Consider the following 27,351-nt stretch of genomic DNA (forward strand, 5'->3'; position numbering starts at 1 on the left):
CACAGGAGCGGCATTTGAATGTAAACAACTATTTATTTATTTTTATAACTACTTCACAGGAGCGGCATTTGAATGTAAACAACTATTTATTTATTTTTATAAAAAAGTGTTTTTTTTATAGAAATGCCTTCTGGAACATGTGATCTTTCATGTGCCTTAATAACAAACTTGTATTCCATCCATAAATATGAACAAAAATGTTAAATTAGTCTGTGTATAGTCTGATTAGTAATATTATTTGAATCAGAAAGCCATTTTCATTGCTAGTTGTAGCCTAATGTTAGCTAGCTAACATTGCACATAGTTTGTTAGCTACCTGAAGAATCATACCACAGCTATGACAATGTTTGTATTGGTAGTAGTATGAGTTGGGATTATGCCAGTTCATTGTTTAGCTAGCTAGCTATATGTCTAAACAAAAGACTCCACTTCAGCCGGATGATTACATGATCCATCAAATTAGCCAGGTGTGTATTTCATGAAGATGTGTACATGTCAAGACAATAGTGACCCATACACTTAGCTACAGTAGATGTGGCTGGGAAGTGGTTATAGCATTTCCTTCACATGACCCATCAATTTAAACACTTTGTTTTTGATATTGCTACTATGTAAGCTACCACTTCACTGTACTATTTACACGTTCTGTATCCTGTGCATGTGACAAATACACTTACATTCTATTTGATATAGCATGTGTTTACCACATGGCCTCATGTGACCCCTTAAATAGAAGGGTGGGGCTACGGCTTAAGAGAGTGTGAACGATGCTGAATCGGTGTAGACAAAGAAGAGCTCTCCAGTAGGGGTACTAAAACATTAATCAACTTTCTAAGAATAATTACTTTGCCATTGTTCCTCAACTGCAGTGTATGATATACCATTTTGTAGCTCTGAGTCTCTACTTTTATCCGATGTAAAACACACAATTTCAATCTCAAACACTGCCCCTTTAATTAAGACATCAACTTTTTACCTGACTAGGTTTTCAAAGACAGCTTGAAATGTAGCCGACACGTTTTGTGCTCTTTTAGGAAGCAGTATCCCCATTGCTGATCTATACTTAGACAAAACTGGGCTAATAACTCGGTAACTAGCAAAGAATATAAACAAATGCGCACAAGCGCAGCTCTGATCTGAAAAGCATGATTGAAGACTGCTAGTCGGCTACCCCAGCCAATAGAATTCTACTCCGTTGCGCTTTAGCTCTGCCTACAACAAAATCACAGACTCAATCTTGCAAAGTTAGATTTGTTTTGGTGTGTTGCATTGAAAAGCGGTTGATGTAATGTTGATCCGATCGCAGAAAAAACATTGATCTACACTACCGGTCAAAAAATTTCGAACACCTACTCATTCAAGGGTTTTTCTTTATCTTTACCATTTCCTACATTGTAGAATAATAGTGAAGACATTACAACTATGAAATAACACAAATCATGTAGTAACCAAAAAAATGTTAAACAAATCAAAATATGTCTGTTACTTGAACTCTGTGAAGAATTTATTTTGGCTGCAATTTCTGAGGCTGGTAACTCTAATGAACTTATCCTCTGCAGCAGAGGTAACTCTGGGTCTTCCATTCCTGTGGGGGTCGTCATGAGAGCCAATTTCATTATAGCGTTTGATGGTTTCTGCGACTGAACTTGAAGAAACTTTCGAAGTTCTTGAAATTTTGCATATTGACTGACATTGATGTCTGAAAGTAATTTCTCTTTGCTTATTTGAGAGGTTCTTGCCATAATATGGACTTGGTCTTTTACCAAATAGGGCTATCTTCTGTATACCCCCCTTCCTTGTCATAACACAACTGATTGCCTAAAACGCATTATTAAGAAGGAAAGAAATTCCACAAATGAACTTCCAGGTGACTACATTCTGTAAGCCTTTCCAAGAAGGTACGCCTGATACACAGTTATCACTGCTGACGTAATTTCCTGTCACATCTTGTTAACTTGTTTACGTGCTGCAGTGCATTTCGTTGCTAGCGTAACTTTGCTACCTGCCAACTTGACAGTTTTTACTTTTTAATTACGTTTTATTTTTTATTTTTTTCCCTCGCTCAACTTTCATACAACTTTTCCCCCCGGACGCTTTATCTGACCATGGTTCTACAGGACCTCCACCAGCCAAAGCTAAGTAGTAAAATTAACATTATGCCTTCTAATTGCAGTCGCTGTACTCATAATACCATCTCACCATCTTAAATAAGCATGCCCCATTCAAAAAAATGTAGAACCAGGAACAGATATAGCCCTGGGTTCTCTCCAGACCTGACTGCCCTTGACCAGCACTAAAACATCCTGTGGCGTTCTGCATTAGCATCGAATAGCCCCCGTGATATGGAACTTTTCAGGGAAGTTAGGAACCAATATAAACACGCAGTTACGAAAGCTAAGGCTAGCTTTTGCAAGCAGAAATTTGCATCCTGTAGCACAAACTCAAAAAGGTTCTGGGACACTGTAAAGTCCATGGAGAATAACAGCACCTCCTCCCAGCTGCCCACTGCACTGAGGCTAGGAAACTCTGTCACCACCGATAAATCCATTATAATTGAGAATTTCAATAACCATTTTTCTACAGCTGGCCATGCTTTCCACCTGGTTACCCCTACCCTGATCAACAGCCCTCCACCCCCCACAGTAACTCACCCAAGCCTCCCCCATTTCTCCTTCACTCAAATCCAGATAGCTGATGGTCTGAAATAGCTGTAAAATCTGGACCCCCACAAATCAGCCGGGCTAGACAAACTGGACCCTCTCTTTCTAAAATGATCTGCCAAAATTGTTGCAACCCCTATTACAAGCCTGTTCAACATCTCTTTCGTATCGTCTGAGATGCCCAAAGATTGGAAAGCTGCCGCAGTCATTCCCCTCTTCAAAGGGGGAGACACTCTAGACCCAAACTGACCTATATCTATCCTACCCTGCCTTTCTAAGGTCTTCGAAAGCCAAATTTTACAAACAGATTACCGACCATTTCAAATCCCACTGTACGTTCTCCGCTACCTAGGTGCCTGGTTAGACTGTAAACTTTCATTCCAGACTCACATTAAGCATCTCCAATACAAAATTAAATCCAGAATCGGTTTCCTATTTCGCAACAAAGCATCCTTCACTCATGCTGCCAAACATACCCTTGTCAAACTGACCATCCTACCGATCTTAGACTTCGGGGATGTAATTTTCAAAATAGCCTCCAACACTCCTCTCAACAAATTGGATGCAGTCTATCACAGTGCCAACCGTTTTGTCACCAAAGCCCAATATACTACCCACCACTGCGACCTGTATGCTCTTGTTGGCTGGCCCTCGCTTCACACTCGTCGCCAAACCCACCGGCTCCAGGTCATCTACAAGTCTCTGCTAGGTAACGCCCCGCCTTATCTCAGCTCACTGGTCACCATAGCAGCACCCACCCATAGCACGCGCTCCAGCAGGTATATCTCATTGGTCACCCCCAAAGCCAATTCTTCCTTTGGCCGCCTATCCTTCTAGTTCTCTGCTGCCAATGACTGGAACAAACTGCAAAAATCAAATCAAATCAAATTTTTATTTGTCACATACACATGGTTAGCAGATGTTAATGCGAGTGTAGCGAAATGCTTGTGCTTCTAGTTCCGACAATGCAGTAATAACCAACAAGTAATCTAACTAACAATTCCAAAACTACTGTCTTATACACAGTGTAAGGGGATAAAGAATATGTACATAAGGATATATGAATGAGTGATGGTACAGAGCAGCATAGGCAAGATACAGTAGCTGATATCGAGTACAGTATATACATATGAGATGAGTATGTAAACAAAGTGGCATAGTTAAAGTGGCTAGTGATACATGCATTACATAAGGATGCAGTCGATGATATAGAGTACAGTATATACGTATGCATATGAGATGAATAATGTAGGGTAAGTAACATTATATAAGGTAGCATTGTTTATATATTTACATCATTTCCCATCAATTCCCATTATTAAAGTGGCTGGAGTTGAGTCAGTGTCAGTGTGTTGGCAGCAGCCACTCAATGTTAGTGGTGGCTGTTTAACAGTCTGATGGCCTTGAGATAGAAGCTGTTTTTCAGTCTCTCGGTCCCAGCTTTGATGCACCTGTACTGACCTCGCCTTCTGGATGATAGCGGGGTGAACAGGCAGTGGCTCGGGTGGTTGATGTCCTTGATGATCTTTATGGCCTTCCTGTAACATCGGGTGGTGTAGGTGTCCTGGAGGGCAGGTAGTTTGCCCCCGGTGATGCGTTGTGCAGACCTCACTACCCTCTGGAGAGCCTTACGGTTGAGGGCGGAGCAGTTGCCGTACCAGGTGGTGATACAGCCCGCCAGGATGCTCTCGATTGTGCATCTGTAGAAGTTTGTGAGTGCTTTTGGTGACAAGCCAAATTTCTTCAGCCTCCTGAGGTTGAAGAGGCGCCGCTGCGCCTTCTTCACGATGCTGTCTGTGTGAGTGGACCAATTCAGTTGGTCTGTGATGTGTATGCCGAGGAACTTAAAACTTGCTACCCTCTCCACTACTGTTCCATCAATGTGGATAGGGGGGTGTTCCCTCTGCTGTTTCCTGAAGTCCACAATCATCTCCTTAGTTTTGTTGACGTTGAGTGTGAGGTTATTTTCCTGACACCACACTCCGAGGGCCCTCACCTCCTCCCTGTAGGCCATCTCGTCGTTGTTGGTAATCATGCCTACCACTGTTGTGTCGTCCGCAAACTTGATGATTGAGTTGGAGGCGTGCGTGGCCACGCAGTCGTGGGTGAACAGGGAGTACAGGAGAGGGCTCAGAACGCACCCTTGTGGGGCCCCAGTGTTGAGGATCAGCGGGGAGGAGATGTTGTTGCCTACCCTCACCACCTGGGGGCGGCCCGTCAGGAAGTCCAGTACCCAGTTGCACAGGGCGGGGTCGAGACCCAGGGTCTCGAGCTTGATGACGAGCTTGGAGGGTACTATGGTGTTGAATGCCGAGCTGTAGTCGATGAACAGCATTCTCACATAGGTATTCCTCTTGTCCAGATGGGTTAGGGCAGTGTGCAGTGTGGTTGAGATTGCATCGTCTGTGGACCTATTTGGGCGGTAAGCAAATTGGAGTGGGTCTAGGGTGTCAGGTAGGGTGGAGGTGATATGGTCCTTGACTAGTCTCTCAAAGCACTTCATGATGACGGATGTGAGTGCTACGGGGCGGTAGTCGTTTAGCTCAGTTAACTTAGCTTTCTTGGGAACAGGAACAATGGTGGCCCTCTTGAAGCATGTGGGAACAGCAGACTGGTATAGGGATTGATTGAATATGTCCGTAAACACACCGGCCAGCTGGTCTGCGCATGCTCTGAGGGCGCGGCTGGGGATGCCGTCTGGGCCTGCAGCCTTGCGAGGGTTAACACGTTTAAATGTCTTACTCACCTCGGCTGCAGTGAAGGAGAGACCGCATGTTTTCATTGCAGGCCGTGTCAGTGGCACTGTATTGTCCTCAAAGCGGGCAAAAAGTTATTTAGTCTGCCTGGGAGCAAGACATCCTGGTCCGTGACTGGGCTGGATTGCTTCCTGTAGTCCGTGATTGACTGTAGACCCTGCCACATGCCTCTTGTGTCTGAGCCGTTGAATTGAGATTCTACTTTGTCTCTGTACTGACGCTTAGCTTGTTTGATAGCCTTGCGGAGGGAATAGCTGCACTGTTTGTATTCAGTCATGTTACCAGACACGTTGCCCTGATTAAAAGCAGTGGTTTGCGCTTTCAGTTACACACGAATGCTGCCATCAATCCACAGTCTCTGGTTAGGGAATGTTTTAATCGTTGCTATGGGAACGACATCTTCAACGCACGTTCTAATGAACTCGCACACCAAATCAGCGTATTCGTCAATATTGTTATCTGACGCAATACGAAACATGTCCCAGTCCACGTGATGGAAGCAGTCTTGGAGTGTGGAGTCAGCTTGGTCGGACCAGCGTTGGACAGACCTCAGCGTGGGAGCCTCTTGTTTTAGTTTCTGTCTGTAGGCAGGGATCAACAAAATGGAGTCGTGGTCAGCTTTTCCGAAAGGGGGGCGGGGCAGGGCCTTATATGCGTCGCGGAAGTTAGAGTAACAATGATCCAAGGTCTTTCCACCCCTGGTTGCGCAATCGATATGCTGATAAAATTTAGGGAGTCTTGTTTTCAGATTAGCCTTGTTAAAATCCCCAGCTACAATGAATGCAGCCTCCGGATAAATCGTTTCCAGTTTGCAGGTTCGTTCAGAGCCATCGATGTGTCTGCTTGGGGGGGATATATACGGCTGTGATTATAATCGAAGAGAATTCTCTTGGTAGATAATGCGGTCTACATTTGATTGTGAGGAATTCTAAATCAGGTGAACAGAAGGATTTGAGTTCCTGTATGTTTCTTTCATCACACCATGTCACGTTAGTCATAAGGCATACGCCCCCACCCCTCTTCTTACCAGAAAGATGTTTGTCGGCGCGATGCGTGGAGAAACCCGCTGGCTGCACCGCCTCGGATAGCGTCTCTCCAGTGAGCCATGTTTCCGTGAAGCAAAGAACGTTACAGTCTCTGATGTCCCTCTGGAATGCTACCCTTGCTCGGATTTCATCAACCTTGTTGTCAAGAGACTGGACATTGGCAAGAAGAATGCTAGGGAGTGGTGCACGGTGTGCCCGTCTCCGGAGTCTGACCAGAAGACCGCCTCGTTTCCCTCTTTTTCAGAGTCGTTTTTTGGGTCGCTGCATGGAATCCACTCCGTTGTCCTGTTTGTAAGGCAGAACACAGGATCCGCGTCGCGAAAAACATATTCTTGGTCGTACTGATGGTGAGTTGACGCTGATCTTATATTCAGTAGTTCTTCTCGACTGTATGTAATGAAACCTAAGATGACCTGGGGTACTAATGTAAGAAATAACACGTAAAAAAACAAAACTGCATAGTTTCCTAGGAACGGCCATCTCTGTCGGCGCCGGAGTTCCTGTATGGTTATGATCACACCCATCTCTGTCGGCGCCACTAGTTCCTGTCAGAGCAGCTCACAGATCACTGTTAGCCCATCTGTGACCTCACATACCACATTTATTTATTTACTTTGCACCCCAGTATTAGTCATAAGGCATCTATCATTCCATTGTTTAAGCTGGAGACTCATATCTCCCTCACTATTATTGACTGTGTTTGTTTATTCCACGTGTAACTCTGTGTTGTTGTATGTGTCGAGCTGCTTTGCTTTATCTTGGTTACAGTTGCAAATGAGAACTTGTTCTCAACTTGCCTACCTGGTTAAATAAAGGTGAAATAAAAAAAATACACAGGAGAACGATCACCTTTAGGTGAGGATTGCCATGCTGCAAGCCCAGCTTCAGACGCAATTGTTAGGCAAGGGTAATTTAAGTGTAGAAAAGGACGAAACAGCATCTGTGCCACCAGTAAGTACAGATAGGAGTACAAATCCCCTTACAGTCCCCGCAGCCGGACAAGTTTCTCATGGCTTCTGGAAGGAAGTGCTGTAGGAATGCTCAACCAGTGCTGCTCATTCAGCCGACAGAAACTGTCAACTGGTTCTCCTCATTAAGCAACGAGTCAGAGTCAGAGGCCGAGCCTTCTCTGGTCTCTCCTCCTCCCGTTACGGGGTCTGAGATGCCGTAAGCCTCCCACCATTAACTCTGACAAATTGAAAACCCTAGTCATTGGCGACTCCTTTAACCGCAGTATTAGATTTAAAAAGAATCATCCAGCATTTAGTCACTGTTTTACCAGAAGGTAAGGCTACCGAAGTTAAGGGTAATCTGAAGATGGTGCTGGTTAACCTCTCTTGGGTAAGGGGCAGTATTTTCTATCCGGATGAAAAGCGTATTTTCTATTCGGATGAAAAGCGTGCCTGTTACTCAGGCTCAGAAGCTAGGATATGCATATAATTGGGAGATTTGGATAGAAAACACTAAAGTGTTTTAAACTGTAAATTAAGCCGACCCCCTACTTTTTCGAACATTCTGTTAAAAATCGCGCAACATTTTGGCGTCCTGCTACTCATGCCAGGAATATAGTATATGCATATGATTAGTATGTGTGGATAGAAAACACTCAGACGTTTCTAAAACTGTTTAAATCACGGCTGTGACTATAACAGAACGTCTGTTTCATCGAAAAGCGCAGGAAAATCTGATCACTGGAGATGGAAAAAAATATCCATCCGCCACTTCAACCAATTGTTAAAGGTGAACCGTATTAAATGAGGCCGAGGTTGCCATACCTACAGCTTCCACAGGATGTATAGAGTCTTCTCATTTGATTCTGATTTGATTCTTGGTAGATCCGACCAAAGGGAACCGATTCCCTCCGACCACCAACTTGATGCATCGGCTCGGTGTTTTTCCGGACATTTTTTCCAGACGACCAGCTATCGAATTTACATCGCCTCCTGATGATTTTTATAGCTTATTAACGTGTAGTAATACCTAAAGTTGCATTAGAAAGGTATTTCGAAGTGTTTTGTGAAAGTTTATCGTCGACTTTGTAATGAATGTTTTATATTTTATTGTGCGGTTTGTGTAGCGCCGACTATGCTAATTCTTTTGTTTACATCCCCTACGGGTCTTTGGGGGTGTTACATGCTATCAGATAATAGCTTCTCATGCTTTCGCCGAAAAGCATTTTAAAAATCTGACTTGGTGCCTGGATTCACAACGAGTGTAGCTTTAATTCAATACCAAGCATGTGTATTTTAATGAACGTTTGCGTTTTAACTAATACTATTAGCGTTTAGCGTAGCGCATTTGCATTTCCAGAGCTCTAGTTGGGACGTCTGCGTCTCAAGTAGGATCAAGAGGTTAAAATTATGCCTGTGAGTATAGCAGAACTGATATGGCAGGCAAAACCCCGAGGACAAACCATCTCCCCCCAAAAATGTCAGCCTACGACTGTTTTCAAAGGCTTTCACTTTTATTATAAGGCGAAATCCTCCCAGATTGCAGTTCCTAGGGCTTCCACTCGATGTCAACAGTCTTTAGAAAGAGTTTCATGCTGGTTTTTGGAAAAATGAGCCAGACATTGTAGTTTTTCTAGGTGGCTCCCATTTTGGCTGTAGTGTTTCGAAGCGCGTGAAAGAGAGCGCTTCCTTTGGTATTTTTCTCCGGTAAAGACAATAACGATTCTCCGTCTTAAATTGTATCTTAAGGTTTGATTATAAACGTTGTTTGACTTTTTTGGAAAAGTTTATTATTAACGTTTGGGATTCATTTTGTAATGCATTTTGATGGAAGGAAACTAGGTGGATTATTGACTGAATGAAGCACACCAGCTAATCTGAGTTTTTATGTATTTAAAGAAGGACATTATCAAACAAAAGGACCATTTGTGATGTATCTGGGACCTTTTGGAGTGCCAACAGAAGAAGAGCATCAAAGGTAAGGCATTTATTATTTCGCTAATTCTGACTTTCGTGGCACACCTGCCTGGTTGAAATATGTTTTTCATGCTTTTGTATGATCTGTCCTCAGATAATCGCATGGTGTGCTTTCGCCGTAAAGCCTTTTTGAAATCTGACACAGCGGCTGGATTAACAAGAATGTATTACACTTGTGATTTTATGAAAGTTAAATATTTATAATTCTGTAGTTTGAATTTCACGCTCTGCAATTTCACCGGATGTTGGCCAGGTGGGACGCTACCATCCCATCTGCCAGTGTATAGGGATATTGTTATCCACGTCGGCAACAATGATATTAGGATGAAACAGTCAGCGGTCACCAAGCACATCATAGCCTCAGCGTGTAAGTCAGCTAGAAAGATGTTTCGGCATTGAGTAATTGACTCTGGCCCCCTCCCAGTTAGGGGGAGTGATGAGCTCTACAGCAGAGTCTCACAACTCAATCACTGGTTGAAAATTGTTTTCTGTCCCTCCCAAAAGATAGAATTTGTAGATAATTGGCCTTCTATCTGGGACTCACCCACAAACAGGAACACGCCTGGCCTGCTGAGGAGTGACGGACTCCATCCTAGCTGGAGGGGTGCTCTCATCTTATCTATGAACATAGCCAGGGCTCTAACTCCTCTAGCTCCACAATGAGATAGGGTGCAGGCCAGGCAGCAGGCTGTTGGCCAGCCTGCCAGCTTAGTGGAGTCTGCCACGAGCACAGTCAGTGCCTAGGCACAGTCACTGACTGTGCCTCGATCTCGGTTGGGCAAAACTAAACATGGCGGTGTTTGCCTTAGCAATCTCACTGGAATAAAGACCTCTTCCATTCATGTCATTATTGAAAGAGATTGTGATATCTCACATTTCAAAATAGGGCTACTTAATGTTAGATCCTTCACTTCCAAGGCAGTTATAGTCCATGAAATAATGACTGATTATAATCTTGATGTGATTGGCCTGACTGAAACATGGCTTTTAAGCATGATGAATTTACTATGTAATATGAGGCCTCTCCTCTTCCTACACTAGTGACCATATCCCCTGTGTTGCTAACATTTAAAATACCAAATATATATTAATTTTTTTAAATACTGTTTTCGTCTTTTGAGCTTCTAGTTATGTGATCTATGCAGCCTACTCAATCACCTTTTATAGCTACTGTTTACAGGCCTCCTGGGCCGTATACAGCGTTCCTCACTGAGTTCCCTGAATTCCTATCGGACCTTGTAGTCATGGCAGATAATATTCACATTTTTGGTGACTTTAATATTCACATGGAAAAGTTCACAGACCCACTCCAAAAGGCTTTTGGAGGCATCATCAACTCAGTTGGTTTTGTCCAACATGTCTCCGTACCTACTCACTGCCACAGTCATACTCTGGACCTAGTTTTGTCCCGTGGAATAAATATTGTGGATCTAAATGTTTTTCCTCATAATCCTGGACTATCGGACCACCATTGTATTATGTTTGCAATCACAACAAATAATCTGTTCAGGCCCCAACCAAGGATCATCAGAAGCCGTGCTATAAATTCTCAGACAACCCAAAGATTCCAAGATGCCCTTCTAGACTCCCTCCACCTTCCACCTTTCACTGCTGTGAGGACGATACATTTCGATGAAACATGGTGAAGCCCCAAAATTGCCCTACCTGGAAGCCTGTATTTCAGACCTAAGGAAGTGGATGGGGAAAATGTTTTACTTTTAAACTCAGAAAAAACAGAGATGCTAGTTCTAGGTCCAAAGAAACAAAGAGATATTCTGTTGGATCTGACAATTAATCTTGATGGTTGTACAGTCGTCTTAATTAAAACTGTGAAGGACCTTGGTGTTTCTCTGGACTCTGGTCTCTCTTTTGATGAACATATCAAGACTGTTTCAAGGACAGCTTTTTTTCATCTACGTAACATTGCAAAAATCTAAAACTTTCTGTCCAAAAATGATGCAGAAAAGTTCATCCATGCTTTTATCACTTCTAGATTAGACTACTGCAATGCTCTACTTTCTAGCGACACTAAATAAACTTCAGTTAGTGCTAAACACAGCTGCTAGAATCTTGACTAGAACCAAAAAAAATTGATCATATTACAGTGCTAGCCTCTCTACACTGGCTTCCTGTTAAGGCTAGGGCTGATTTCAAGGTTTTACTGCTAACCTACAACGCATTACATGGGCTTGCTCCTATCTATCTTTCTGATTTGTTCCTGCTGTACATACCTACATTGTACACTACTGTTACAAGAAGCAGGCCTCCTTATTATCCCTAGAATTTGTAAGCAAACAGCGGGAGGCAGGGCTTTCTAAAACAGAGCTCCATTTTAATGGAATGGTCTGCCTATCCATGTGAGAGAAGCAGACTCGGTCTCGACCTTTAAGTCTTTATTGAAGAGTCATCTCTTCAATAGGACCTATGAATAAGTGTAGACTGGCCCAGGGGTGTGAAGGTGAACGGAAAGGCACTGGAGCGACGAACCACCCTTGCTGTCTCTGCCTGGCCGGTTCAACCTCTCTCCACTGGGACTCTCTGCCTCTAACCCTATTACAGGGGCTGAATCACTGGCTTACTGGTGCTCTTCTATGCCGTCCCAAGGAGGGGTGCATCACTTGAGTGGGTTGATGACGTGATCTTCCTGTCCAGGTTGGCGCCCCCCTCGGGTTTGTGCCGTGGGTGAGATCTTTGTGGGCTATAAATTGGTGGTTTAAGATATTCCTCTAGTGGTATGGGGGCTGTGCTTTGGCAAAGTGGGTGTGGTTATATCCTGCCTGGTTGGCCCTCTCCGGGGGTATAGTTTGACTTGGCCACAGTGTCTCCCGACCCCTCCTGTCTCAGCCCCCAGTAATTATGCTGCAATAGTTCGTGTCGAGGGGGCTAGGGTCAGTCTGTTATATCTGGTGTCCTTTGTGAATTTATGTATGCTCCCTCTAATTCTCTCTTTCTCCTTATTTTCTCCCGGAGGACCTGAGCCCTAGGACCATGCCTCAGGACTACCTGCCCTGATGACTCCTTGCTATCCCAAGTCCACCTGCTCGTGCTGCTGCTCCATTTTCAACTGTTCTGCCTGCGGCTACGGAACCCTGACCTGTTCACTGGACATGCTAACTTGTCCTGGATATGTTGTTTTCGACTCTTTACCGCACCTGCTGTCTCTAACTCTGAATGATCGGCTATGAAAAGCCAACTGACATTTACTCCTGAGGTGCTGATCTGTTGCACCCTGTGATTATAACCACTGTGATTATTATTATTTGACCCTGCTGGTCATCTATGAATGTTTTAACATCATGGCCATGTATTGTTATAATCTCCACCGGCACAGCCAGAAGGGGACTGGCCACCCGTCAGAGCCTGGTTCCTCTCTATGTTTCTTCATAGGTTCCTGCCTTTCTAGGGAGTTTTTCCTAGCCACCGTGCTTCTACACCTAAATTGATGCTGTTTGGGGTTATAGGCTGGGTTTCTGTATAGCACTTTGTGACATCGGCTGATGTAAAAAGGGCTAAATAAAAACATTTGATTGATTGATACATCATCAAAAAGTTTGAGAGAATGCCAAGAGTGTGCAAAGCTGTCATCAAGGCAAATGTGGCTAATTGAAGAATCAAATATCTAAAATATATGTTGATTTGTTGAACACTTATTTGGTTACAACATGATTCCATATGTGTTATTTCATAGTTTTGATGTCTTCACTATTATTCTACAATGTGGAAAATAGTAAAAATAAATAAAAACCCTCGAATGAGTATGTAAAACTAAAACTTTTGACCGGTAGTGTACATAGTGTAAACTTATGGGGCGAACTCAGTGAATTTCAATCTCTTGCGTTTCTGTGCGGCACTGCATTTCTTCTGCATGGCATTCCTGGAGGAAGTGCGTGCACACGCACATCTTAGCCGGAACATTGTTCTAAAGCACGTGTCTAATTCATTGCACGGAGGTCCAAGTGTTTGCGGGTTTCCGCTCCTTCCTTGGACTTGATTGATGAATTAATGTCATTGATTAGTTAGAAACTCCCCTCACCTGGTTGTCTGGGTCTTAATTGAAAGGAAACACCAAAAACCAGCACACACTAGGCCCTCCAAAAATGAGTTTGACACCCCTGGTCGAGAGGTTGGTTTGGGATTGGTGTATTTTTTAGTAAATAGCATATTGTGCCAAAGAAAACATTACAGCACAGGTTTAGGTCATTCCAATGTCTCTTTAACATGTCTTTACCCAGGAAGGTGAAAGGCTCCTCCTCAGTTGAGATGACCAAACATCCATCGCTGGCTGAGATGGAGACAGACAGACAGACATACTGCTGTTCGGCACGGGACATATGGCGCACCACAGACAGCAGCCAGATCGGGTGGGAATCACAGGCTGAACTGAACTTGCTGATCAGGAACCAGCAGGAATATGACAGGCCTGCTGCCGGAGGGAAACCACGACAGTCTGGTTGAATGGAAGAGGAGGAGGAGGAGAGGGGACAAGCAGAGATAAAGTAAACCAAACATAGGTCATACAGCATTTTCAAAGCAAATCCATTTAAACAAGTAAAATAGGAAAACATATAGTTGTTAAAAGTAAAACATAGTTGATACAGTACTAGGTGAACTCCCTCCCCTCCTGTCTTACCTCCTCCTATCCCCCCTGTTGGGATGGAGTCAGCATTGACACCTTTCACTGTAGCCAGGGATGGTAGAAATAGACATCTGAAAACACACACACACAGACATGCACACACACACAGAAACACACGTCATTGTCAAATCAATGGTGAGCAAAAGAACATTTCGTATGACAATGACCATAGAAGTTGGCAAGACATCACAAACAGATCTGGGATCAGGCTAGTGAATCATTGGAATCCTATGCAAACCTATCAGAACCAATCCCACTTCCAACCTACCCAGTACAGTGGACTCACCCATAGCCACTCTCAGTCATATCAAACTCCACAAAGGCCGGAGAGGTGGAGACTCGGTGTGGTCGGAAGCTTCTTGGTGACGTCATAGAGACTAGGCTAATGATTTGGTGCAGGGGGAGGGGCTGGCCGACAGGAGAGCCAATAGGAGGAGAGGAGCTCAGCAGGCTAAAAGAGCGCTTCATGATGGAGCGAGTGGTGGTCTCACTATCTGTTAAGCTGTCTGCCTTCTCTGGGCTGTGGCCTGCAAAATTAGATAAATTATGCGATTACAACCATGTTTATTTCATGAGCAATTACAGAAGTACATGTAAAGACTACATACAGTATAGGCCTAAAGTTAAAAGCTACACCTTTTGGAACACAGATGTGCAACATTTCAAATGCTGTCTGCTCCCTCTAGACCAGTGTTTCCCAAACCACTCCTCGACTACCCCTAGCCAGTCCACTTCTTTGATGTATTCTAGAATTAGCACAGCTGATTCAAATGGTCATATAATTATGACCTTATTAGTTGAATCAACAGTGCTAGTGCAGGACTTAAAATAAGATAAAAGTTCTGTATCTTTACCATTGGAGGGAGAAAAGGGGCATTGTGTGTTGGATTCTGGAGCAGAGGTGGCAGCAATTTTGTTAGCTTGGCACATCAGAGGATCACAAAGACACAGGAAACGCCTGGAGGAGAAGGAAATAAGAGGTAAGATAACATTTGTCAAGCTTTGATTTTGGGGTGAACTATCCATTTTAAATACAAAAAAGATTCCTCAATGGTGGGTAGTGAGATCAACACAGGGACAATGTTTTAAAACTTATTGAATCAGAAAGCGGAAACGCGTGTCCAGATAGTCCTTCCCTGTTTCAGTCCATTTTCTGCCATTTGGTGCCTAATACGTATACACACCCCAGCTTGGTGCCAAGAAAAGCAGCTGACCTGAGGTCTATGTGGGAGATGGAGTGTGAGGAGATTTTCTCTAGGATGCGTGTGTCAGGCAGGTATAGTGGGTGGTCCGGCCTGAGCAGAATGCTTCGACAGTGGGTTAGTAGAGTGGACACCAAACCCCCCTTGCAGACAATCTGCCGGTTCTTCTCTGATGTTACCATCACCTGGAGGTGGTGGGCTACTGAGTACTGGACCTCCACTGACAGCTGGGGGAGAGGAGGAATGATGAAGAGTTCAATTTAACCAAATTGAGTAAAATTCAAATGACAGCAAAGCAGTCTGAGAAGAGAGGAGCTATGAGTAATCCAATTGAACTGAACTGAGTTGAATTCCAATTCATTGATTTCTACATAATATGAAAGAGCAATACAGCGTGAATTAATTCTAACTGATTCCTGAATTGATTCCTGCATATGACAGAGCAGTGTAGTCGGTCTGCTGATAGGTTACCTGTGGATCCTCTGCAGTAAAGACATGAGGCAGGAGAGTCATGATGACCCTGAGGGCTCCAGGATACAGTATGGTCTGGTCACAGGTAAACCTGAACCCATAAACCCACAGATACATAGTATCACATAGTTATAACGTAATTATAATATGAAGCAATCTTGCTTGGCCTCTGGTAGATTGGGTACGAGAGAAATTAACACTCATGCAACAACCTGGAATATACAGTACATTCGGAAAGTATTCAGGACCCTTGACTTTTTCCACATTTTGATACATTACAGCCTTATTTTAAAATGGATTAAATACTTTTCCCCCCCACATCAATTTACCTATAATACTCCATAATGACAAAGCAAAATCAAAGGTTTTTAGAATTTTTTGAAAAATAAAAAAATGAAATATCACATTTACATAAGTATTGAAACACCTTTGGTAGTGGTTACAGCCTCGACTCTTCTTAGTTATGATGCTACAAGCTTGGCACACCTGTATTTGGGGAGTTTCTCCAATTCTTCTCTGCAGATTCTCTCAAGCTCTTTCAGGTTCAATGGGAAGCGTCTCTGCACAGCTATTTCCAGGCCTCTCCATAGATGTTTGATCGGGTTCTGCCTGGGCCACTCAAGGATATTCAGATACTTGTCCTGAAGCCAGTCCTGCTTTGTCTTGGCAGTGTGCTTAACGTTGTTGTCCTGTTGGGAGGTAAACCTTCGCCCCAGTATGAGGTCCTGAGTGCTCTGGAGCAGGTTTTCATCTTTCCCTCGATCCTGACTAGTCTCCCAGTCCCTGTCGCTGACACACCCCCACACCATGATGCTGCCACCATCATGTTTCGCTGTAGGGCTGGTGCCTGGTTTCCTCAAGACGTGACGCCTGGCATTCAGCCCAAAGAGTTCAATCTTGGTTTCATCAGACCAGAGAATCTTGTTTCTCATGGTCTGAGACCTTTAGATACCTTTTGGAAAACTCCAAGCGGGTTGTCATGTGCCTTTTACTGAGGAGTGGCTTCCGTCTGGCCACTCTACCATAAAGGCCTGATTGGTGGAGTGCTGCAGAGATGGTTGTCCTTCTGGAAGGTTCTCCCATCTCAACAGAGGAACTCTGGAGTTCTTTTACCTCCGTGACTAAGGCCTTCTCCTCCGATTTCTCAGTTTAGCTGGGCGGCCAGCTCTAGGAAAATCTTGGTTGTTCCAAAATAACAAAGAATGAGGCCACTGTGTTATTTGGGACTTTCAATACTGTAGACATTTTTTTGGTACCTTTCCCCAGATCTGAGGTCTGAATACTTTCTGAATGCACTGTAAAAGCTTAGAAGAAAACCACTGTAATATATAGGGAGGTGAAGATGGAAAGGGAGGGGGAGAATGAGAAGGAAAGTAGAAGGAGATAGATATAAAGGGAGATAGATATAGATGGACATTGAAATAGAGATACTCTGGTACGATAGTGTATCTCTTTAACAAGAAACAACAGTTCCACCTGTAGTTAGTCTCAGAGCAGACAACAGCGACGCTGTGGCCTGCAGGTCTGGATCCCCCCGGTAGTTCATCCTCTGGTGTCTGTGAAGTCTTTCGGGTTGGTGGCACAGTCTGCAGCCTCTCTCCTCCACCACCACCCCCCTGGGTCTCTCCATCTCCCCCCTCCTCTCTCTTCTCTCCCACATGTCCTGCTGTCATCTCAAGGGCAGCGTAGGTCCCTGTAGCTAATTGGTCCAGGTAGGAGAGGAGCCTGATACAGGTCTGTAAAGGGGGAGGCAGGGGTGGCTTGGAGGTGGAAGAGAGGGAGGTGAGCACTGGGGTCTCAGACAGCTCCAGAAACTGGTGGAAGCTCCTCCCAAGTGAATGATTGTCCTCTGTTTCTCTCTGACCCCATCTCTGGCCCAGGCCCCTACTCATCATACCCCCAGTGTGGCCCTCCATCCTCTCTGTTGCCTCCCAGCCCTCAGTCTGGAAACAACCCAGCCGTAGTAAGGCTTCAGCCAGCCTCTCGTAGAACCCTTCAGCCTGGAACAAATTAATGAATTATTTTCATGTCTGGTCACTTTCATACAACCCATCCTTTGGCTTACGAGGTTATTGGACACCTCATTTGAATTAATGACATCACAGTACTGTGGTGTTACTTACCTGGAACTGGTGTGAGTTGACAGGGTGTACGTGGACAGCTAGGGCGAGGGTGTGTAGGGTGAGGAAGAGGAGGTCTAGTATCCCCTGCTGCCCCTTAGCACCCCACACCCCACCCTGAGTGGGGTCACTCAGAGCCCCCTCCATGTCCACCACCAGGGACAGCAGGCCGGTGAAGCCCCGCGCATGTCGAAACGCCCCCCAACTGTTAGGTCTCTCCAGAACCTTCAAAACTGACTGGAGAACACAGAGAGAGAATTCACTTACAGAAAATGTACACACACACATCTGGCTCCATTTGTGCTTTAGTCCTCTCTGACTATCTAACAAACAAGGTAGACTATGTTATATTATACAGTTCTGTGGATGAGGCAGATCGAGAAAGTCCAGTTAACATGGCTATTGAGAAGATTATATGGCAAGTTTACAGGCATAGATTGAGGTTATTGAACTTGACCCATACAGAATTAACCCTTTACAGACAGCACAAACAGAATAGCCTGGACCAAACTATTCAGCTCACACACAGTATTCTCTTTGGGATGTTTGAGGTTTGGGAGTATGTTGTCAAAAAGGCATCACTGACCAACATCTAGATATGTATAATGCCTAGTGAAAGTCTACACCCCTTGCACTCATTTTTTTCTGCTTTTTTTTACTAGTTATCTACACAACCTGCTCCACTTTCAAAGTGAAAGAAACATTTTAGAACATTTTCTTAATTTCTAAAAATGTAAAAGAAATATGTCTTGATTGCTCATGTCTTTATAAAACCAGTGTCAGTATGCTAACTTAGCATATAGTGCTGCCACCCTGGACTTACCTCTGACTGGGCTTGTACCAGGGTCCTCTACCTTACCAACACACTTAACTGCCCGCTTGACAACATGCAAAACAATTGAACTACACGAGAGGTTCCAATTGGATAGTTCCATCGGCAAGATTTCAAGCTAGCTGCGAAGTGAGCTTACAGTACATTCTTACCCCAAAGTTAATACTTTGTGGAAGCCCCTTTGGCAGCAACTACAGCTGTGAATAATTTTGAATAAGATTCTACCAACTTCACACAACTCTTAATTAAGGCAACATATATTAATTGTTTTTGTCAAAATTGCTCATGCTCAGTAAATTTGGTTTAGAATCATTGATGGACAGTCATTTTCAAATCTTTCAAGCAGACTCAAGTCAGGACTGAGAGTAGACTACTCAAGAACACTCAACGCCTCATGGAAAGTCATTGTAATTGCCGCCAAAGGTGCTTCCACCAAGTATAAACTATGGGGTGTGGGGACATACCCAATCAAGACATATTTTAATTTTATTTTTTATCCCTTTTTAGATTGATTTTTTAAGGCAGCAAAATGTGAATCTGTGCAAGGGGTGTGTAGACTTTCACTCGGCACTGTGTAAACATTTTGAGTAATAATGTATAATGCATTCAATTGCCTATCAATAAGTAAACAAAGCTAAATGCGAGCTTATCTCTTCGGTTCTATCCGGCCAATTAAAACAAGCAGGTCATGAAGGGATGAAAAATAGTCCTGACATAAATAAATAACAAAATCATAAATTATTTGGGGTAACCGTTGTTGAGGACTAAGCTAAATGTGATTAGCTTCATCTAATTTAGTGGTCTAATCCATCTGATAGGCAATGTGTGTGGCAGAACGCAGAGAGAAATGTGATTAACAAGAATTAGACTAATCACAATGGCTCTCAACACACGCCAAACCAGGTCACACTAAATCTGACTGCCACCTGCTTTAATCAAGTTAACGCACATAGACACACTCGCGCACACACACTCACACAAACTCGTATACAAATACACACACTCGCACACACACCAAACACACAAACACCCCACCACCACACACACACACACACCCATACACACATATATCGTCTGCGAGTTAGTACCCCTCTCATTCTGATCTATAAAAATAGACACGTACAGTAAGTCGCTAACTCACTTAGACCTAATCAGGTTTATCAGCCATTCTCTGATGTGATAGAGGTCCTAATCTTCATAGAGCTACAGCACAGGGCTGCAGGGGTAATCAAATAGCGCCCCGGCTAACAGCTAAACCTGTATCAGCTAATCAATCTGCATTTATCTATAATGCAATAAAGCTCCTGGAGGATGGGATAACAAATTCACTGCCTTATTATGTTTTAAACATGTTACAATTTGTTAAAATTTGACGTGAAAATGAAATCTGCAGATTAGTCGAGACCCTCACGTGTTTTTTGTTGGCTGTCATTTCTCCTCATGCTTTAGCAAAATGTGTTTCTGAAAACAATCCATAAAACATTAGAGAGAGATCAATGTCTGTGTGTGTACCTGCAGCAGGTCTTGTTTGAGCCCCAGCTCCTGTTGTGTAGAGGAACAGAGAGCTCCTATAGCCGTAGACATAAACTCGTCAGGGTTTATCTCTGACAGCTGCTCCAGGATGCTGAGGGTTGGTCCTCTGTACTGCTCCTCATCTAGAAATATCTTTATGTAGGGAACCATCCCAAGGTCACGGACTGACACTGAGAGAGCGGGGAAGAGAGAAAGCGAGAGAGCGGGAGAGAGCTGGAGAGTGATCGGGATGTGTGTACCTGATAGATTGTAGCATTTCTTTGGATAGACGCAGATATAAAAGCGAGGGGAGACAGATGAGAGGAAAGTGGCTAGTGGTGGACCCAGGGATCGGACCAGTGCCTTTGGGTGCAATGTTGGTTGCACTACTGCTAGACCAGATTCCGACACTTACCTGTGTTTCTGATGGAGCGTAGGGTGAGGGCAGCCACTACTGTGAGCATGCTGGTGGTGAGAGCTCTCTCATTGTCCTCTACAGCTGACTGATCTTGGGGACCTGACAGAGAGAGATGAGATCACTGTGAGGAAGAGTGAAAGGCTCTATAGGCTCTATATGTGGTAACATCATTGTTACAATAACATACCTGCTCCTCTAGCCTTCCTGAGTATCTTGGCCCTCCTGCGTAATTCTCCAAGCAGAAGTTCCAACAGACCTCCATCACTGAGAACCTCCGCTAGCAGACCACTACGCACTGTCAACCTGAAGAGGAATGGAAGAGATTTTGTATATTTTAAACTAAAGTCAAATCCAATCAAATTTGATTTGTCACATGCTTCGTAAACTAGTGTAGACTAACAGTGAAAAGCTTACTTACGGACCCTTCCCAACAATGCAGAGAGACGACTAGAGAAGTAATATAAAAATAATTACACAAGGTATAAATACGCAATGAGTAACTGGATATACAGTGCATTTGGAAGGCATTCAGACCCCTTGAATGTTCCACATTTTGTTACGTTTCAGCCTTGCCACGTCTACTCCCGCTCTCCCTCTCCGGCGCTCGATGTCGCAGGTCTACTAACCACCGGTCCTGGAAACCCATCTTTACGCACACCTGCGTCTCATCACCAGTCACACCTGGACTTCATTACTCCCTGACTACTTACCCTTAATATAATTATTTTTTTGTTATCAGTTATCAGGTAGTGTTGGTTATGTTTCTTTGTCAGACGTTTGTCTTGTTTTGTATGTTTGTTCATATTAAACTCACTAACTGCACCTGCTTCTTGACTCCCTGCATCGACGTTACAGAATACTGCCTCAAAATATGGAAGCATCAGTTAATCAGGACATCTCCCAGATAGTCAGCGAACAGGGACACTTACTTCGCCAACACTATGAACACCTGGCACAACTGCGGATGGCTATGGATGAGGTCCTCCACATTTTTCAACATCTCGACATTTCCGGAGGGGCGTCACCTCCAACAAGCGGAGGATTCTCTACCACAAGTCGACCCAGCGTGCCAGCACCCAAGCCCCATCCAACAGTCCACCCAGGTCAGCGATCCCCGTTTGTCCCTCCCGGACAAATATTACGGGTCTCCCTCCAAATGCCGTGGTTTCCTACTCCAGTGCTCCCTCTATTTCACTCATCAGTTGGGAGTTCCCACCACAGACAGGTCCAAGGTTGCCCCGGTTATTTCCCTGCTGACCGGACGGGCGTCGGAGTGGGCTATGGCCGTCTGAGAGAGAAGAGGATCTGGGTTCCTATGAGGGGTTCAGGGTCTTCCACCATTCACCGGAGGGCAGAGAGGACAGTGGCAGCATCCAGTGGATGGAATGATCCGGCGCTCTGCACCCTATTCAGAAGAGGATTGCGCAAAGAAGTCCAGACGGAGATGGCTTGCTGAGATGAAAATCTAACCTTGGACACACTCATCGCGATGGCCATTCGTCTGGATAACCTCCTTCGGGAGCATCAGCACCCCCATCACCTCTCTCCCTCCTTCGTTGACTGTTCTGCGTCAGAGCCTGAACCCATGGCCACAAGCCTCCCCGCGGCTGAGCGACGCCATCGGAGGCAGTTAGGGTTCTGTCCCTATTGCGGCCAGGAAGGGCACCAGCTTCAACGGTGTCTGGTTCATCCCAACCCGGAATCCACGAGAGCAGAGGGACTTCCTGGGTTAGGCATGAGTACTCCATCATCATCACTGTCCGTCAAACCTTTTTCAGTATCGATTTCACTAGGAGGCGGTCCCTCATCTATTGTTTCTACAGCTCTAAAGGGTTCTGGTGACACAGGGAATTTTATTGACGAGACCTTTGCCTCCTCCCTGCACATCACCTCATACCCGCTCTCTTCTCTATTTCTGGTCCAAGCGTTAGATATACGACCATTGGGATCCGGCACTATTACACACGTCACAGTTCCACTCACCCTCACTGTGGGACCCAAGCACCAGGAAAACCTTTCCTTCCTCTTCACCTCCACACCCATGCACAAAGTCATCATTGGCCTCCTGTGGCTCCAACTCCATAATCCCACCATCTCCTGGTCAGAGAGGAGGATTACCGCCTGGGGACCAAGATGTCGGAGGACCTGCTTTCCCTGTCCCTGTGTTTCCACATTGGTAAAGGGCCCTGTGTGTGTCCGCCAGCTCATCAATCGGTCCTCCGGAGCGTATTTACGTCCCAACAGGGGTTAGAGATCGGTTGCTGACCTGGGCACACACATCCCTCGCCTCTGGACACCCAGGTGTCACCCGCAGCACTCAATCCCTTTCTGAGAAATAATGGTGGCCCACTTTGGCACAGGACGTTGCACACTATGTCAACTCATGTCAAGTTCAGTATGTACTCAATATAAATCTCACCCGCATGCTCCAGCAGGAAAACTCCTTCCCCTTCCTGTGCCACAGCATCCCTGGTCTCATCTATCAATTTATGTAATCACTGATCTCCCCTTGTCTGACGGTTTCACCACCATTTTGGTGGTTGTGGACAGATTCTCAAAATCATGTAGTTTCATCTCTCTCTCTGGTCTCCCTAACGCTCTCCGGGTCGCTGAGGTACTGTTCCAGCAGGTCTTCCGGCACTTTCACCATCCGGAGGAAGGCTTTCATGGAGAAGCTGGGGTCACAGTCAGTCTCACTTCTGGGTACCAGCCTCAATCTAACAGGCAGGTGGAGATGATGAACCAGGAGCTGGGGAGGTTCCTGAGGATTCACTGCCAGGACCAGCAGGGGGAGTGGGCCCCATTCCTTCCTTGGGCTGAATACGCCCAGAATTAATTTGGACACTCCTCCACTAAGCTGACTCCCTTCCAGTGTGTTCTGGGTTATCAGCCGGCACTGGCTCCGTGGAATCCGATCCAGACCGAACCTCCTGTGGTGGACGAGTGGTTCAGGTGCGCAGCAGAGGTATGAAACGATGCCCTCGTGAGATTTTAGCGTGCCATCCACCGTCAGTGAGGCTCCTGTGTTCCATCCTGGTGATCGTGTCTGGCTCTCCACCAGGAACCTCTCGCTCTGCCTGTCCTCTAAGAAGCTGAGTCCCTGGTTTGTGGGGCCGTTCAAGGTCCTCCGGAGGGTCAACGAGGTAACTTACAGATTACAACTCCCCAATAACTATCGGATCTCACCTTCTTTTCATGTTTCCCTCCTCAGACCAGGGGCCCCTGACCCCTGGCTGATGCCATCCCCCACAACACCCCTCCGCCTCCCTTGGACATTGAAGAGAACCCTGCCTATACCGTCAAATCACTTCTGGACTCCCGCTCCCCCTCTCCGGCGCTCGACGTCGCCGGTCTACTAAGCACCGGTCCTGGCAACCCATATTTACGCACACCTGCATCTCATCATCAGTCACATCTGGACTTAATTACTCGCTGATGCCCTTTATATGGCACTCTTTTCTTGTCAGTTATCAGGCAGTTTTGGTTATGTTTCCTTGTCATACGTTTCTCTTGTATTGTATTGTGCTATGTTGGTTCATATTACACTCACTAACTGCACATGCTTCCTGACTCCCTGCATCGACGTTACACTTATTCAAAAATGTATTAAATTATTTTTTTCCCTCATCAATCTACACACAATACCCCATAATGATGAAAGGAAAACAGATTCTCAGTTTTTTGCCAATGTATTAAAAAGAAATACCTTATTTACATAAGTATTCAGAACCTTGCTATGAGAATCGAAATTGAGCTCAGGTGCATCTTTTTTCCATTTTTCATCCTTGAGATGTTTCTACAACTTCATTGGAGTCCACCTGTGGTAAATTCAATTAATTGGACATGATTTGGAAAGGTCCACACCAGTCTATATAAGGTCCCACAGTTGACAGTGCATGTCAGAGCAAAAACCGAGCCATGAGATCGAAGGAATTCTCTGTAGAGCGATGAGACAGGATTGTGTGTGTCGAGGCACAGGATACCAAAAAATATCTGCGGCATTGAAGGTCCCCAAGAACTCCCTCATTCTTAAATGGAAGAAGTTTGGAATCACCAAGACTCTTCCTAGGGCTGGCCACCTGGCTAAACTGAGTGATTGGGGGAGAAGGGCATTCTTCAAGGAGGTGACCAAGAACCCGATGGTCACTTTTTTTTATATATATATTTATTTCCTCCCCAATTTCATGTCATCCAATTGGTAGTTACAGTCTTGTCCCATTGTTGCAACTCCTGTACGGACATGGGAGAGGCGAAGGTCGAGAGCCGAGCGTCCTCCGAACCACAATCCAACCAAGCCGCACTACTTCTTGACACAATGCCCGCTTAACCCGGAAGCCAGCTGCACCAATGTGTCGAGGGAAACACCACACACCTGGTGACCATGTCAGAGTGCATTGCGCCCGGCCTTCCACAGGAGTTGCTAGAGCGCGATGGGACAAGAACATCCCTGATGGCCAAATCCTCCCCTAACCCGGATGACGCTGGGCCAATTGTGCGCAGCCCCACGAGTCTCCCTGTCGTGGCCGGCTGCGACAGAGCCTGGACTCGAACCAGGATCTCTAGCGGCACAGCTAGCACTGCGGTACAATGCCTTTAGACCACTGTGCCACTCGGGACGCCCGATGGTCACTCTGACAGAGCTCCAGAGTTCCTCTGTGGAGATGGGAGAACCTTCCAGAAGGACTCCACCAATCAGGCCTTTATGGTAGAGTGTTCAAACAGAACAAACTCCTCAGAAAAAGGCACATGACAGCTCACTTGGTGTTACCAAAAGGCACCTAAAGGACTTTAGTCTGATGAATCCAAGGTTGAACTTTTGTCATTATGGGGTATTGTGTGTAAATTGATGAGAAGAACAACAACAATTTAATACATTTTTAAATAAGGCTTTAACGTAACAAAATGTAGAAAAAGTCAAGGGGTCTGAATACTTTCTGAATGCACTGTATACTGTAAAATATTACTATGAATATACACTCAGTGGCCAGTTTTTTCGGTACACCACCCCATTCACTAAAATGGTTTACTCATACAGACAGTGAGTCACGTGGCTGTGGTTATATAAAGTAGACAGACAGGCATCGAGGCATTCAGTTACTGTTCGATTGAATGTTAAAATGAGCAAAACGAGTGACCTAAGCGACTTTGAGCATGGTATGATGCTCAAAGTCAGCTGTATTCCTGTGGGCGAAAAAAAGATAATTGATGAGAGAGGTCAAAGGAGAATGTCAAGACTCATGCAAGCTCTCAGGCGGGACATAAACAGGCAAATAAAAGCGCAGTACAACAGTGGTGTGCAGAACGGCATCTCGGAACACACAACTTGTCGGTCTTTGTCACGAATGGGCTATTACAGCAGATTAAGAGGCTCCAGTGGGCACGCGATCACCAACACTGGACAACTGAGGCATGGAAAAACATTGCCAGGTCCGATTGCTTCATGCTGATGGCTGAGTCAGGATTTGGCGTAAACAGCATGAGTCCATGGCCCCATCCTGCCTGGTGTCAACAGTACAGGATGGTGGCGTAATAGTGTGGGGAAGTGTACCTAATAAACTTTCCACTGAGTGCATATTGTTTCATCCCAGTCATATAGTCATTTATAAAATAATCAATGTGTCTTTTACTGGGGATGAATCCAATTTAACCTTTGGGGATCAATAAAGTTTATTCCTAAATTTAAACCTGTGGAAGCAGCCGAGGGCAGCCACTCCAAACTGTGCCCCTCCGGCCCCGGCCCCTGCCCAGCCCTGCTTCAGCACCGCCTGCACCGCACGCACAGCCTCGTGGGGGATGTAATTAAGATGGAATGCCACCTGGACAGACACATTCACAGGATAGTTCAGTCAATAGTGGTGAATCAACAGATAAGTATTTTACCAAATGATCAATTGCGCAATTCATTCAACATAACGGACATATGAAGTCATGGATGGAGAACTATAAATGTAAAGATTGTTAAGGGGATAGCTTCCTTGAATGACAGGACATTGATAGATTCTGATGCAGATTTTGTGTGTATGTACTTAACAAGTGAAGTTACCTTGTGTGCATGCAAGTGTGTGTGCTTGTGCACGCATGTGTGTGTATGTGCCTACTTGCCCACAGGTGCATGTGTCACTCAACCCACCATCTCTAACATAGAGAAGAACAGTCTGTGTACAGGAGGTGGTTTCTTCGAAACACACTGAGCTAGCTGAGCCAGTGATTGAACAGTCCACTCTAACAGGAAGAAGTTGGCCCTGTTCCATGACCACACAGTCCTGATGGTGCTTAGGATCTGGCTGCAGAAAACACAGTCCTCTGACCGCTGGAAGGAACCCTGGAGCAAACGGAACGCTGATAGGTTCCTTACCGCAGAGCCTGGAAGGACAGGGGTTAAAAATGAGGGGGAAAAAAATACATTATTGTGGGAATCTCAAAAGTACTAAGTGCCTTAATCCTCTCATCATCTCCTTCCTGTAATTTGCTCAAAACTGAGAACACATCATAGGAAAATATTTTTGTGCAGACCCTCTGCACTGCGTCTTATGACACAAGGATAGAAAGCCTGAAGCAGAAGGTTTAACTAGGCTCAGATAGAAACACATATGTAAAAGTGTAATAAACTAGGAGCAGTGTTTCCCCTAGGTCGAAGAAGAGCGACAGACACCCCAAAAAAAGGTTCAGTCAATGAGGATTTGTTTCACATAGAAAGACACTGGCTGGGCTGGTTAGTTATAGTGCCTATGACCACTATCCCTACCTGGAAAAATATGTTTGTTTTGTGTT

General features: G+C 45.0%; 1 protein-coding gene across 1 annotated transcript in view; it reads right to left on the reverse strand.

Annotated features, from left to right (window-relative positions):
- Positions 1–27,351, reverse strand: part of wdfy4 (WDFY family member 4) — a 178,856-nt gene that overhangs the window by 127,722 nt on the left and 23,783 nt on the right. Inside the window, exons 9-21 of the mRNA XM_024423457.2 lie at positions 26,711–26,943; positions 26,266–26,396; positions 20,768–20,883; positions 20,578–20,679; positions 20,163–20,353; positions 17,822–18,055; positions 17,175–17,698; positions 15,699–15,789; positions 15,240–15,454; positions 14,880–14,983; positions 14,312–14,552; positions 14,020–14,096; positions 13,618–13,836 (exon numbers count right to left, since the gene is read on the reverse strand). Coding sequence (XP_024279225.2) covers positions 13,618–13,836; positions 14,020–14,096; positions 14,312–14,552; positions 14,880–14,983; positions 15,240–15,454; positions 15,699–15,789; positions 17,175–17,698; positions 17,822–18,055; positions 20,163–20,353; positions 20,578–20,679; positions 20,768–20,883; positions 26,266–26,396; positions 26,711–26,943 — 2,478 coding nt within the window. The remainder of the gene's footprint in view (positions 1–13,617; positions 13,837–14,019; positions 14,097–14,311; positions 14,553–14,879; positions 14,984–15,239; positions 15,455–15,698; positions 15,790–17,174; positions 17,699–17,821; positions 18,056–20,162; positions 20,354–20,577; positions 20,680–20,767; positions 20,884–26,265; positions 26,397–26,710; positions 26,944–27,351) is intronic.

Source organism: Oncorhynchus tshawytscha, linkage group LG01 (assembly GCF_018296145.1).
Source record: "Oncorhynchus tshawytscha isolate Ot180627B linkage group LG01, Otsh_v2.0, whole genome shotgun sequence".
NCBI lineage: Eukaryota > Metazoa > Chordata > Actinopteri > Salmoniformes > Salmonidae > Oncorhynchus > Oncorhynchus tshawytscha.